Source organism: Cucurbita maxima, unplaced genomic scaffold (assembly GCF_002738345.1).
Source record: "Cucurbita maxima cultivar Rimu unplaced genomic scaffold, Cmax_1.0 Cma_Scf00001, whole genome shotgun sequence".
Taxonomy (NCBI): Eukaryota; Viridiplantae; Streptophyta; class Magnoliopsida; order Cucurbitales; family Cucurbitaceae; genus Cucurbita; species Cucurbita maxima.
This window is the reverse complement of record NW_019272017.1, coordinates 10609584-10624496: the sequence shown is the minus strand read 5'-3', so window position 1 is coordinate 10624496 and position 14913 is coordinate 10609584. Positions and strand designations below refer to the sequence as shown.

The following is a 14913-nucleotide window of genomic DNA, read 5'->3' as shown; positions in this document are numbered from 1 at the left end:
CAGCAAGGGCCTCTTGCCTTTACTTAAACTCCTACTTTTACAATTTTTGGGATTAATGATTAGTATTGAAGAACAAATTAGAATATATAAGGTTTTAATAATCTGGTTTAATTTAAAAGTAGAAAAAGGAGGTGGTGGAAAAGGTGGGATGCTCCACCAGCATAGGCGGTGGATGCTCCACCAGGGGCTGCACTTCTAAAGGACAGGCTTTGGATGTTCCATGGGAGAGTAGTTAAAGCAAAGCGGAGGCAAAGGAGAGAGAGAAGTGGAGGAGAGATATCGAGAATGTCAGGAAGATTGGTAGTGGCGGTGATATTGGTGTTTGAATTAGCGAACGCATGCAACGGTTGCTTAGAGAAAGAAAGGTTGGGATTGTTGGAGGTGAAGCGGTTCTTTAATGGCCATAATTTTAGCATCGATTCCCTTCCGTCGTGGAGTGGGCGGAACTGCTGCGAGTGGGAGGGAGTTCAATGCCACTCTCCCACACCTCACATACTCCGCCTCTCTCTCTCTACTCTGTTGGACATCGACCATTCCCACCACATGCTTTACTTGTTCCACGCTTCTCTCTTGAACCCTTTTCCCAAGCTGGAATCACTCGACTTGTCCCACAATGCCTTCTCTGCCTTCACTAATCACAAATGTACTCTCAAATTACTGATTTCAATTTTCTAATCTTTCTTTTATTCAAAATTCTTTTTTTTTTCTTGTTTCCCAAACAGATTTGAAGAACTTGAGAGAATTGACGCTCAACAATAATCGATTCAATGATTCAAAACTCTTACAAGGTAACTACAAATCTAAAATCCTTCTTTATTTATTTATTTTTAATTAAAAGAGACATGAATTTTAAATTTATTAAAAAAAAAAGGAAAAAACAATATTTTTTATCCATAAACTATTAATAATTGTAATTTTTGTTAATTCGTCTATCAATTTTAACATATAAAAAATCTTTATAAACTTATTTTTTTCCATTAATAAAATCTATAAATTTCACTAAAATAAGAGTTTTAATGTACTTTTGTGGTAAGAAAAGTTTTTTTTGAAGGGATTAAGTTGAGTTGGTTTTACAGTATTTGAATGCATTTTATTTGGCAGAATTATGCAAAACAAAGCATTTGGTGAAATTGGACATCAGCTCCAACAATTTTTCAGGTGAATTTCCACAATGTGTGATGAACATAAGCAGCCTTGAATTTCTGGACATCTCTTCAAACCAATTCACCGGAACCCTTCCATCCACCATTTCTTCCCTCAAATCAATCAAGATCTTACAGCTTGACGACAATAACTTCCAAGGCACCTTCTCATTGGCCCTCTTAGCCAACCTATCAAATCTCAAAGTATTCCAAATCTCAACCAAAAACACCAACAACTTACAAGTCCAAACCGAAACCCCCTCCTTCTTACCCACTTTTCAGTTAAATGTCCTCAAACTAAGCCATTGCAACCTAAACAGCAAGACATCTTCGAAGATTCCCATGTTTTTAATGTCCCAACATGCCCTTAAGTTTCTCGACCTTTCCCATAATAACTTGGTCGGAACATTTCCGGTATGGCTGTTGAAAAACAACACAAACTTGGAGTACCTAATTTTAACCAATAACTCCCTCACTGCCACCCTCCAACTGCCTCCTTTCAAACACCATTTACTTCACCTACGACTCTCTTGCAACACTCTCCATGGTCACCTCCCTTATCACATGGGCTTCCTTCTACCAAGTCTTACCCATTTCAACGTTTCAAGAAATAGCTTCCAAGGCAATATTCCCTTGTCAATACGAAAATTAGGAAGCTTGAATATATTTGATTTGTCAAATAATAAATTTTCGGGGAAGATAAGGATGTCTTTATTTAGTAGCATGCCTGAGCTAAGTCGTTTGCAATTGGGAAACAATAATTTTAGTGGAAGTATTGAAGATGAATTACAAGATAGTCCTGATTTAATTGTGTTGGACATATCAGAGAATCGTATCTCAGGTTCAATTCCTCGTTGGATTGGCAACTTAACAGATCTTCTATATCTTCAACTCTCAGAAAACCATTTGAAAGGAAAATTACCAATTGAACTTTGCTCTCTTCAATTTCTCAAATTCTTTGACGTCTCTGGAAATCAATTACATGGCTCTATACCCTCTTGCTTCAACGTTCCTTCATTGAACTACTTGTACATGCAAGACAACAACTTCTCAGGCCCAATTCCAAAGGCTTTTTCGAAAAGCAAGGAGCTAGTGGCATTTGATTTGAGTCAAAATAGATTCTCAGGACATATTCCTTCTTGGATTAATTTATTTTCAAGTTTACAATTCCTTTTATTAAAAGGAAATCATTTGCGTGGCTCAATTCCAAGACATGTTTGTGGGTTAAGAGAAATGAATATTATGGATCTTTCCAGTAATAAACTCAAGGGATCTATTCCTTCATGCCTAGGTAGCATGTCGTTTGGAATCTCAAAAAGGTCTAAAAGTTCATATGAATCGATGGGGCTTGATTTTAAAAGTGTGTTCTTCATTGAGATTGACGTTTTATTTGATGGAAAAGGTATGTTTTGGAAAATTAGTCATGAAGATAAGTATTCGGAAGGCGAGATTGAAGTAAATTTCATGACCAAGAATAGATTAGAACAATATAAAGGAAATATTTTGAAGTACATGTGTGGATTGGATTTATCAAACAATGAGCTAAGTGGAACAATCCCACCACAAATTGGGTACTTACACAAGATCCATGCATTGAACTTTTCACACAATAAATTGAAAGGGCGGATACCGGAGACCCTTTGTGAATTGAAACAAATGGAGAGCTTGGACCTTTCTTATAACTTGTTGAGTGGAGGCATCCCTTCCAACCTATCTCAGCTTGACTTTCTTTCGTTCTTCAATGTGTCCTACAACAACTTGTCGGGCGTAATCCCTATGTCCCCGCACTTTAGAACATTTGTTGAGGGCAGCTATTTAGGTAACCCTAATCTTTGTGGGGTGGTTGCTGGAAAAGGTTGCTCGAGTCCTAAGGGGAGACCAAGGAATCAATATGAGGAGTTGATGAGAGATGAAGATGACAAGATTAATGAATATGTAGAAACGTTCTATTGGAGTTTTGTTGCATCATATCTCATGGTATTGTTGGGACTCGTGATCGTTCTCTTTGTTAACCCTCGGTGGAGAGGGATATGGTTCTATTTTGTTCATCTTTGTTGCTCTTATTTGTTCAACTATGTTTGATTCTAAATTGCATTATGAACCCAATAGAGGAATCTATTTTTGTACCTGTTAACTACTATAATATTATTGTTGGGTATAAAATATTCTCTAGGATACATGTCTCATGGGTTCTCGGGTTACAAAAGACTTAGAAGAATTTCATATAATTTTCAAAATTTTAAGTTTAGATGCATAAGGAACAAAATTCAAAATTATTGTCACACAAATTGATACAAAATGGTGGAGGCTCTTAACCTTAAGATTTACTCTTTATGGCACCTACTCTAGATTTGTTCCCTCCCTTTTCCAATCTTAGTTGTTATCTGAAAAATATGTAAACACTAGAATAAGCATAAAACTTAGCAAGTAGCCTACTTGAACACTCTTAATCGTATTAATGATGAATGTTAGGGTACCATACTCAAGAAGGGAAAATGTGTTTTTCTAATATTTATGAAACTTTTCGAACTTTTAATTCTTTATCTTGAAGGAATCTTAAGGTGCTCAAGAAGGGAAAAAGTGTTGTTCTTTTCTAATTTCAAGGAACTTTCCGGATTAAAGTGTTGGTCACTTTACATACATAGTTGTTTTCTTATTCAAAAGACGAGAGAGAGAGAGCAACGAAATTCTTTTTAATACTCTAGTTCCATTGCAAGAAAACTTAGGTAATTGAAGGGTTAGGAATAATTCTTTTTCCAGAGTCTTGTTAATAGAAATTGCAAAATGATTATGGAAGTAATCACCAAGCATGACCTTCGAAAGAAGGCTTGAGAACCTAATAGGAGCTAAAATCCACCGCAAATTTCAACAACTTATCTATTTCATATCTTATAGCCCATCTTTCCTCATTATTATTGATTTTCTCATTTCTCTTTATTTTCTTACCGCAGTTGTCACTCTGCATAAATTTTGTTTAAAAAGGTTAAACTCATCCACACACATTTGAATGTTGCTAAAAACTTACTTAATTTCAAGTAACTAAAAAAATAGGTCATCTGTGGAATCAATAATTTATTTATTGCTTACTACATGTAGTAGTGTATAATTGCACTTTTTCTTGTGAATTTTACACCATTTTATTATATATCTTCAAAAGACGGAACCTAATTTAGTTACTTGTTTGAAGATTAGAGTGAGTTTAGTTACTTGTTTGAAGATTAGAGTGAGTTTGAGCCTAAAAAAAAACATAGCTGAATTTATTTCTACTGAATTTTCTACTACAAAATTGGGTGTATGAACCCACCTACCCTTTTGAAATTTATTTTAGATCTTAAAATAAAGAGAACCTTTAGGGGAGGGGAGGACTAAGGGAGCAAAGGTTGAGAATGACATAACAAAATATACATCAAAGAAACTTTTGAGCCCAAATGAATCAAAAGTTTGAAAATCGAGCCGGGCTAATTTAGAGAGAATCATTGCTAATTTTATTCATTTAGTAGATGACAGAGAAAGAGCAATCAAAGTATATGCATATCCAGCTGTGGAGGAGCTAAATTCATGCATTATCAGACCAAAATGCATGCTACTACTTTTGAGCTAAAACCCGTGATGTTTCAAATACTGTAAACATTGGACAATTTTATGGACTACTGTGATAAGATCCTTACCTACATCTAAAGTCATTTTTGGTAGTTAGTGTCTCATTCTGATTCCAAGGGGTGGATAGAATCATGGTTAGACTGATCTTATTTCCTTATTTTTTGATGGATGATGCTAAATTATGGTTGAATACTTTAGCACCGGGAGCAATTGATTCTGGAATAGTCTAGCATAAATCTTTTTGATCAAGTATTTCCTACCCACTAGAAATGCATGGTTCAAAAAATGAAACTGTTCATTTTAACGGTTTGAAGATGAACCACTAAGTAAAGCTTGAGAAAGACTTAAGGAGATGATTAGAAAATGTCTCACCAAAAAATACCTCATTGTATCCAATGGAAAATTTCTAAAATGGACTGAATATTGCTACTAAACAAGTGGTGGATTATTTTGTCAAGGACGTACAATGAATCTTATGAGATCCTAGAAAGAATAGCATCTAACAATTGTCAATAAGCTGATGTGAGAAGCAATCTAGGAAAGAAGACCCGAGGAGTACTTGAAGTTGATGTTTTCACCTCTATAAATGCTCAATTTGCTTTTGTGACAAATCTAAAAATCTAGCATTAGGACAAGGCTCAATGACTAAAGAACCCATTCAAATTGTTGTTGTAATGACTCAAACAACAACTGAATCTTGTGTATATTGTGAAGAACACACTTTTGATCGATGTCCAAGTAATCCATCGTCAATTTTTTATGTGAGAAATCACGCTAGTCAAGGCAACCGTAAAAGTAATTCCTTCTCAAACACTTATAACTCAAGGTGGAGAAACCATTTAAGGGACAAAGTTCATACAATCAACAAATGCCACATAAAACAAACTACCCTCCAAGTTTTGGACTACAAAATCCAATGACATATGGTCCTCAATAAGCCAATACCCAAGAGAAAGGAACTAATCAAGCTCAGCACGTACCGGGAACATCTCTTGAGGGCATAATGAAGGAATATATGACAAAAAAAAATGATGTTGTGATATAGACTCAACAAACATTCTTGCGAAATTTGGAAGTTAAGTTGGGTAAATTAGCAATTGAGTTACGAAATAGATCTCATAGAAAGCTGCTAGCAGATATCGAAACACCAAAAAGAGAGGACAAGAGCAATGTCAAGCAATAGAATTGAGAAGTGGGAAATAAATATCCAACATGGGAGGTGAAATTAAAGAACACAATGACAGTCGCTCACAAGAGATAGTTGATACACAACAAAGAAAAGAGGAAAATACTAGACAAAAGGAGCCGAGCAAAACAATCTCCTAAAATGTGAGCAGCAGATAGTAGTGAAGAAGAGAGCAAAACATACATGCCACCACCTTCTTTTCCACCCGGAATAAAAAGAAAGAAAGAGGAAGCCCATTTTGAGAAGTTCATGGATATTCCGAAGGAAAGTCATATAAACATAGCACTAGTGGAGGCTTTGAGGAAATGTCAAATTATGTGAAATTCATGAAGGATGTGCTTAGTAATATAAGGAAGTTTGAAGAATTCAAGGTGGTGCCACTAAATGACGAGTGTAGTGCAATTATGAAAATAAGATCCCATTAAAGGAAAAAGACTCAGGCTCGTTCCCTATTCGTCTATCCATTCAAGGAAAGGAGTTAGGTAGAGTATTATGTGACTTGGGGGAAAGCATCAACTTAATGTCTCTATCCATTTACAAGAAGTGGTGAGGCTAGGTCCATCACTTATTTAGAAGGAAAGATCGACATTTTAATTCAAGTGGGTTAATTCATATTTCCAGCCGATTTTATTATTTTAGACTATGAAGCACACCATGATGTACCAATTATCTTGGAGAGACCATTTTTAAAGATCAGAAGAACAATGGTAGATGTCTACCAGAGAACCATAACATTAAGAATGGGTAACTATAAAGTAGAATTTAATATCAGTGACATTATGAAATATCCAATAGAGGCAGAGGAATGTTCAGCAGTCTATGAGCTAACACAACAACCAGAGGAATGGGATAGTTGGGAATGTGAGCAAGAAGAGGACAACAATGGGAGTAATTTAACTGAACAATTGATAGTTTTAGATGAATTCAACAGAGCTTTTGATCACTAGAATTAGATGGAAGAAAGTGTTAACCGATGAAACCATTTATTGAGGAACCACCTATCACAACCTGATATTTTAGTATGAGTCGTGAATCAAAAGACAATGTGTATGCAAAGAAAAAGTTGAGAAGATGTAAAAGCCAAATCATTTATTTCTATAACCGAAAGTTTCAATACAAAGATTCAAACAAATGAAAGTTCCAAAAAATAAAAATGTGAAAATCAAAATGCAAAATAAAAGACTGGACTGACACCCGAGGACATGCATGTTAGGTTATGGAGTCTGCTCTCTTATTTATAGTTTGGTCAACGGTTATATCCGGTAAAGCTATATATGGTAAATAGCTATAGGATGGTGTTAATATAACACATGCAGAAGCAATTTGGATCTTAGGCATTTTTAGAACATCAATTATAGTAAATAACTAGCATGTTCATAAGTACTAAAACTTAATGAATTTGAATACTAACCTTTTGTAGTTCAAATTCCTTTTTCCTCACGAACCAGTTTCGAACCACCATTAGTGTCTTCTCCACTATCCTTCGGCCTTAGAACGGGATTGTAGAATCCGGTGAGTGACTAAAGTTGGGAGGGATTTTGTATATATGAAGAGAGTGTTTGTGAGAAGTTTTTCTCAAGGTTTTTCACCAACAAGAAAACCTTTCATGTATTATGATCACTCTATTTATAGAGTCATGTTTGCATGTTCATGCAAATTTGAGATCACCAAATTTTGACACTCAAAATTCCACTCAAATGTTTTGGATTATGTGGCAAGCATGCATGCTTGAGTTCACCAAATTTTGACACTTAAAATTCCACTCAAATTTGTGTGGTTTATTTGGGAAGCATGCAAGTTTGATTAAACCAAATTTTGACACCTCAAAATTCCACTAACGGATTTTTCTATTAAATGAAGTCAACATTTTTACTTTTTTCATTTTGATTCAACAATCAATTTGAATTATTAATTTCAAATTAAAGTAATATTAAATGATTAATTAAACTATTTAATTAATATTTAATATTAATTCAAATGTCAATCCCAATTAATTCCGACACATATTTGATTAAGATATTTAAATCTTATTTAAATATCTCAGATTCTCTCTTTTTGTTTAATTCGTAAATAAAACAAAATTGCGGTTAAATATATCGTATGTATGTAACGCATTCTCCCTAATTTGAATTCGAACACTTCGAACTCACTTGTCACACTATTCTATGGTTTAGTCCGATATGAGCTAGCAGAGGGATCTAATGGACCTATAGATCATGGGCTCCAACGATCCAAGATTAACCGGTTAAATTCATTAACCTTGTTAACCAACATTCGTTAACTACTAGAACATTTCACTATAGCCTAGTAGTTGCACTCCCAGCACTATAGATATATTTCTGTCCATTTGATATAACCATGATTAGTAAGTCGATCCTTCACAGGCTGTTCGTAACTAGAGCTGGGTCAATTTACTGTTTTACCCCTGAAGTTACTTCTTGTTTCTTATGTCTCACTGATTCTCTAATTAACAATTGGTTTGTGGTCCAACCAGTAAACCGAATCCCTCTCAGGCCAATGAGAGGGTGGGGCCCCTTGTTCAAGACCTGGAGTCAGTACTTAAGGGAACTACCTCTTTTCTATCCTTAAAAGTGGGTAGGAGTGAATTCCATCTTGCACCTCACGTCCCCAACCATTTACCCAGTCTTACCCCTAAAATGGGAGGTCTATTGAGTCGGCGAACTTGAGCCACTCTCACCCATGCAAATCTAAGGATAATTCCGAATAAACAGGAGTTCATGGTTAGCTCAAGATTAAGATCGAGTTACCTAAGTCATCGAATGAAAAGAAAATCAGTCTCAACAGTAAACGACATTATAAAGTGAGAGCGATTTTCTTCATGGTCTGATCTTATGCAATACTCATTGCATAGGACACCCCCACTCACATGTCTCCGCATGTACAATTTAGTGATCACATTGTTTATGTCATATACAGAAGTGGGCCACATCCATAATGTCTCCAGGATAAGGTACTCAGTCTTATCCTTGTACTATAGATCATTTTGACTATATACTTGAACTTGATCAACTCTTATTTCTCTACATATAGTTCAAGTAATCATACTATAGCCAGAGTATTCTTAATTTATTGGATTTAGATTAATGATCATAAAAGTCACTTTATTCAATAACAATCTTTACCGAATAAACAACAATAATAACTTTATTGAAAATAGAATATGTTTTTGTTTACAAACTATGAGTTTTAGGACATAAAACCCAACACTGTACATTAAACATTAATTCTGCGATTGGCAACCCATCCAGGCGGTTTCCCATTGCGTCGATATGTACGTCTTTTCCATTCAATTCTGTCACCCGTTCTTCAAGGAAGCGGATGGTGTCAGGGACATCTTTGAGGAATAACATTTCCTCCTCTATTAAAGTAAGCGGGTTGGCTTGTGATTTGAGTGTCGACTTTATCGTCGACATAGTTTCGGTCTTTGCTATGTCACAGAGCTAACAAAGCTCTGATACCACTTGTCATAATCGCACTTGTCATAATCGCACTCTTGATGGCAGCGGACTTGCGATTCTGCCGCACTCACTTTCCAATGACTAGGGAGCTCAGTCAATTTGTTCTTGCATCGCCTACGGCCAAGCGACGTATTATCAAGCCTCTAGCCTCGGTTTAAGAGAAGGTTTTAGAAAACGAGGGCAGAGAGAGATTTTTGAAAGAGACGTTATATAAGCAAGCAAGAGAGTAACAATAACGGCTCACAGTGTATAACCTTGGGTAGGGAGAAGTTGACAACTAGTCATATCCCCTGATAGTACGAACTGAGGCATTTCATGTTTGGCAGGCTTAGACATGATTTTTCCAAAATGTCATATTCCCTAGAAATACAAAAGAAAAACACTAGAACATGGATAGACAAAGGGTTTGGCTTGTCATGGGCAAGCAGCCATGAGCAACACGCCTTAGACGAGCATGACCGTGACACCCCGCATGCGTTAAATACAATTTGTGATCATTAAATGTCAAGTGTGATCATACAGCAATAATGCACAAGATCCCATTAGAACGTTGCAGTTTTGCGTGCTTGGGCGAGAGTAGGACTAAGTTAGGTGACCACTTGAGAGGTCCTCGTGTTGCAACCCTTTTTTTATTTCTTTAACTCGTTATTTCAATTTCTCCCCGCTCTTTTCTTCCTTTCTTTACAAATAGCAACCGCCCCCGCTCGCACGCTCACGCCCATCACGTTCCTTCTCTACGACGTGTTCGGAAGGGCCCCGCCGGCCGTTCTGAGCACGTGCGTGCACCCACCGTCGCCTCGATCACACCCGCCACCCATTTTGAGGACACGCGTGCACCCACCGTCCCCTCGATCATGCTGCCCCGCATGTGTTAAATGTCATTTGTGCGCATCGAATGTTGGGTGTGATCATACCAGGACGAATGCATCGAATCCCATCAGAACTCGGCAGTCAAGCGTGCTTGGGCGAGAATAGTGACCACTTGGGAAGTTCTCATGTTGCACCCTTTTTTATTTATTTTACTCGTTATTTCAATTTCTTCCCGCTCTTATCTCCCTTTCTTTAGAAATGGAAATCGGCCCCGCTCGCACGTTCACGCCCATCGCGTTCCTTCTCCCCAACGTATCCACGGGGGCCCCGCCGGCTGTTTCGAGCACGTGCGTGCACCAATCGTCGCCTCGATCACGCCCGCCGTCCGTTCCGAGCACTCACATGCACCTATCGTCCCCTCAATCATGCTGCTCCACATGCGTTAAATGCAATCGAATTGTAACTCGGGTGCGTTCATATCAGCACTAATGCACCGGATTCCATCAGAACTCCACAGTTAAGTCTGCTTGGGCGAGAGTAGTACTAAGTTTGGTGACCACTTGGGAAGTCTTCGTGTTGCACCCCTTTTTTTTATTTCTTATTTCTTTTGCTCGTTATTTCAATTTCTCCTCGTTCTTTCCTTCCTTTCTTTACAAATGGCAACCTCCCCCCGCTCGCACGCTCAAGCCCATTGCGTTTCTTCTCCACGACGTGTCCGCGCGGGCCTCGTCAGCCGTTCCGAGCACGTGAGTGCACCCACCGACGCCTCGATCACACCCGCTACCCATTCCAAGAACACGTGTGCACCCACCGTCCCCTCGATTATGCCGCCCCGCATGCGTTCAATGCAATTTCTGCGCATTGAATGTTGGGTGCAATCATATCAGCACTAATGCATCGGATCCCATCAAAACTCTACAGTTAAGCGTGCTTGGGCGAGACTAGTGACCACTTGGGAAGTCCTCGTGTTGCACCGCTTTATTTATTTTTTTTACTCGTTATTTCAATTTCTCCTCACTCTTATCTTCCTTTCTTTACAAATGGCAACCGGTGCCGCTCGCACGCTTATGCCCATCGCGTTCCTTCTCCCCGACGTGTCTATGCAAGCTCCGTCGGCCGTTCCGAGCACGTGCCTGCACCCACCTTCGCCTCGGTCACGCCTGCCATCCATTACGAGCACAAGCATGCACCTATCGTCCCCTCGATCATGTCGCCCCGCATGCGTTAAATGCAATTTTGCGCGCATTGCATGTCGAGTGCGATCATACCAGCACTAATGCACTAAATCCCATCATAACTCTGTAGTTAAGCTTGCTTGGGCGAGAGTAGTACTAAGTTTGGTAACCCCTTGGGAAGTCCTCGTGTTGCACCCCTTTTTTTATTTCTTTTACTCGTTATTTCAATTTCTCCCCGATCTTATCTTCCTTTCTTTACAACTAGCTACCGCCCCCGCTCGCACGCTCACGCCCATCGCGTCCTTCTCCCTGACGTGTTCGTGCGGGCCCCACCGACCATTCTGAGCACCTGCATGCACCTACCGTCTCTTGGATCATGCTGCCCCGCATGCGTTAAATGCAATTTTGTGCGCATTGCATGTCGGGTGCGATCATACCAGCACTAATGCACCAGATCCCATCAAAATTCCGCAATTAAGCGTGCTTGGGTGAGGAGTAGTACTAAGGTAGGTGATCACTTGAGAAGTCCTCGTGTTGCACCCTTTTTTTTTTATTTCTTTTACTCGTTATTTCAATTTCTCCCTGTTCTTATCTCCCTTTCTTTATAAATGGCAATCGCCCCCGCTCACGCCCATCGCGTTCCTTCTCCCCGATGTGTCAGCGCAGGCCCCGCCTATCATTCCAGCATGTACGTGCACCCACTGTCACCTCGATCACGTCCGCCGCCCGTTCCGAGCATGCACGTGCACCCACCGTCTCCTCGATCATGTCGCCCCGCATTCGTTCAATACAATTTTATGCGCATTGTATGTTGGGTGCGATCATACCAGCACTAATTTACTGGATCCCATCAGAACTCTATAGTCAAGCATGCTTGGGCGAGGGAAGTATTAAGTTGGGTGACGACTTGGGAAGTCTTCGTGTTGCACCCTTGTTTTATTTCTTTTACTCGTTATTTCAATTTCTCCCCGCTCTTATCTTCCTTTCTTTACAAATGGCAACCGCCCCCGCTCATGCCCATCGCGTTCCTTCTCCCAGACGTGTCTGTGCGGGCCTTGTCGATCATTCAGAGCACGTGCGTGCACCCACCTTCACCTCGATCACGCCTACCGCCCGTTCCGAACACGCGCGTGCACCCACCGTCTCCTCGATCATGTCGCCCCGCATGCGTTCAATGCAATTTTGTGCGCATTACATATCGGGTGCAATCATACCAACACTAATGCACCAGATCCCATCAGAACTCCGCAGCTAAGCGCGCTTGGTCTAGAGTAGTAATAAGTTGGGTGACCACTTGGGAAGTCCTCGTGTTGCACCCCTTTTTTTATTTCTTTTACTCGTTATTTCAAGTTCCGAGCACGTGTGTGCACCCACCGTCGCCTCGAGGGCAAATGGATCCCTCAGATGAATGGATCTCGTTGCTTTGAGCACATCCAGAATTCTAATGCACCGGATCCCATCAAAACATCGACGTTAAGCGTGCTTGGGCGAGGGAAAATGGCATGTGTTTAGCTATCCTCCTAATTTCAGCACTTGCCTAATTCAGCTAATAGAGAGAAATCTCTCCAAACTTTTTTTTATGATTCTTTATGTAAATGGTGATTCCTTGTGGATTAAATGGACAGTTTTACTTGCATGGGCCCCGCTGGCCATTTTGAGTGCTGACGTGCATTCATGTTGATATGCTATGGCAGCTTCATATACCTACAAAAAGAACAAAAATTAGAATTATCTTAGATCTGAAAAAGTGCTCGGTTGAAATCTCAAAGAGGAGAAATGTGGAAGAAAAATTTTTGTAAGCAAAATTTAATGTCAAAACGGCCATATTTTGGGATGAAGGGTTGGGTAAGCCACCGTTGGCGACTTGCCAGCGTGTAGATCTCAAAAAGTTACATAAAATGAAAAAAAAAACATCTAATTTAATTAACTGAGGTTAAAGATATGACGTTTTAAAGTTCCAACTTAACTCTAAGATAATAGGAAGAGCATTAAAGGTCTCGATTCTCTAAAATTTTTGTTTGTTCGTAACCACGATCTTATAGATCGTGGAAAAATGTATGAAAACGAGTACTCATACAGCAAAAACAAGGTTGTATTGAGGAATATATGTTGTTCGAAATGTTTACTCTATGTTGTACAGGTTTGATTTCTCGGCTTAAAAGCAATTCGCAATCGAGTACCCTCTTAGAGCAAAGTAAGACGCAAAACGGAGTTGAATAAAAAAATAATTTCATACCTTTATCAATTTTTATTTCTCTCCTTTTATTTTATTTCGTGGTACATTATTATATAGACAGCAGTTTTGAAGTTATAGTGTACATAACGACTAATATATACTATGTAAGATTTTTTGCATACGCTTACCACTAATATACTTTTATATCATCATGTGTGTACTTTACAAGCATAACATGAAATTCCTTTTTTACTCTTTTTTATTTAAATTTGTTCAGATTCAGCACAATATTTACCGACTAATCACTCAATCTAAATTAGAACATGCAAAATGGTGCAAGGGACCATGAAAGAATCATGATTCTTAAGAGACCTTAAGAAGTTCAATCCACCTATGTTCGATAGAGACAAGGTAGATCTTGTGGTAGTGAGACATAGCTAGAAGCAATAGAAACAACCTTTCAATACATTTACTACATGAAAATCTACAAGTTAAAGGGCATATGCACATTTTTTGTGACATGCACCAAATCTAGGAGGAGTTCCTGAGCCTCAAACACATAAGTAAGACATTGGAAGAGTATGTCTGGAGTTTGCAAGTTCACGTTAGAACTAATTGATACAACAAAAGAAGAAAGTCATTCATTTTATTACGGGTTTAAGGGAGGACATCCAAGGGCCTATGGCGGTTCGTGCATCCGGTTTAAGGGAGGAAACGCAAGTATCCATTATCACAAGTAGCAAGTAATAAGTAAATTATCGATTGCATAGAAAACCTATTTTGTTTAGTTACTTTTGTTGCTGAAAACTAAGTGATTTTTTAGTATCATTCAAATGTGTGTTGTTGAGCCTAAACTATTTAAACAAAATTTACACAGAGTGTCAATTATGGTAGAAAAACGAGAGCAATGAGAAAATCAATGATAATGAGGAAGGTTCAGCTAGGAGAGTTTAAATAGATAAGTTGTTGAAATTTGTGGTGGATTTTAACTCCTTTTTTTATAAATTCTCAAGTGCTCTCTTGAGGTCATGCATGGTGATTAACATACTTAAACTACATAAAACTCTCTCGCTTCCCTTCTAAGGTTTAGCTCTCCATATAAACTTATTTAAACAAATGAATCATCATTTTAATCATGTTAAAATTCATAGAATAAAAAAAGAGAGTAAATGATTAAAGAGTTATAAAACTTTGTTGTTGTTCTTCACTTGAATTCCCCTCTTTTGAGCTCTCTCATCCACTTCTTCATCTTACTCTATTCTTCTGCTGGGTTTTATGTCCTAAAACTCATAGTTGGTAAACAAAAACATATTCTGTTTTCAATAAATTTATTATTGATGTTTAT

General features: G+C 38.4%; 1 protein-coding gene and 6 pseudogenes across 1 annotated transcript; all 7 read left to right on the top strand.

Moving 5' to 3' along the window:
* LOC111487991 overlaps positions 1-14913 on the top strand; it is a 601695-nt pseudogene that overhangs the window by 23007 nt on the left and 563775 nt on the right.
* On the top strand, positions 1033-3268 carry LOC111489930 (probable LRR receptor-like serine/threonine-protein kinase At1g34110). Its single transcript, XM_023138335.1, has one exon. The coding sequence runs from the start codon at positions 1179-1181 to the stop codon at positions 3222-3224; it is 2046 nt and encodes a 681-aa protein (XP_022994103.1). The 5' UTR covers positions 1033-1178; the 3' UTR covers positions 3225-3268.
* LOC111494290 lies at positions 10684-10802 on the top strand (annotated as a pseudogene).
* Positions 11472-11590, top strand: LOC111494339 (annotated as a pseudogene).
* On the top strand, positions 11816-11935 carry LOC111494365 (annotated as a pseudogene).
* LOC111494301 lies at positions 12206-12324 on the top strand (annotated as a pseudogene).
* On the top strand, positions 12593-12711 carry LOC111494269 (annotated as a pseudogene).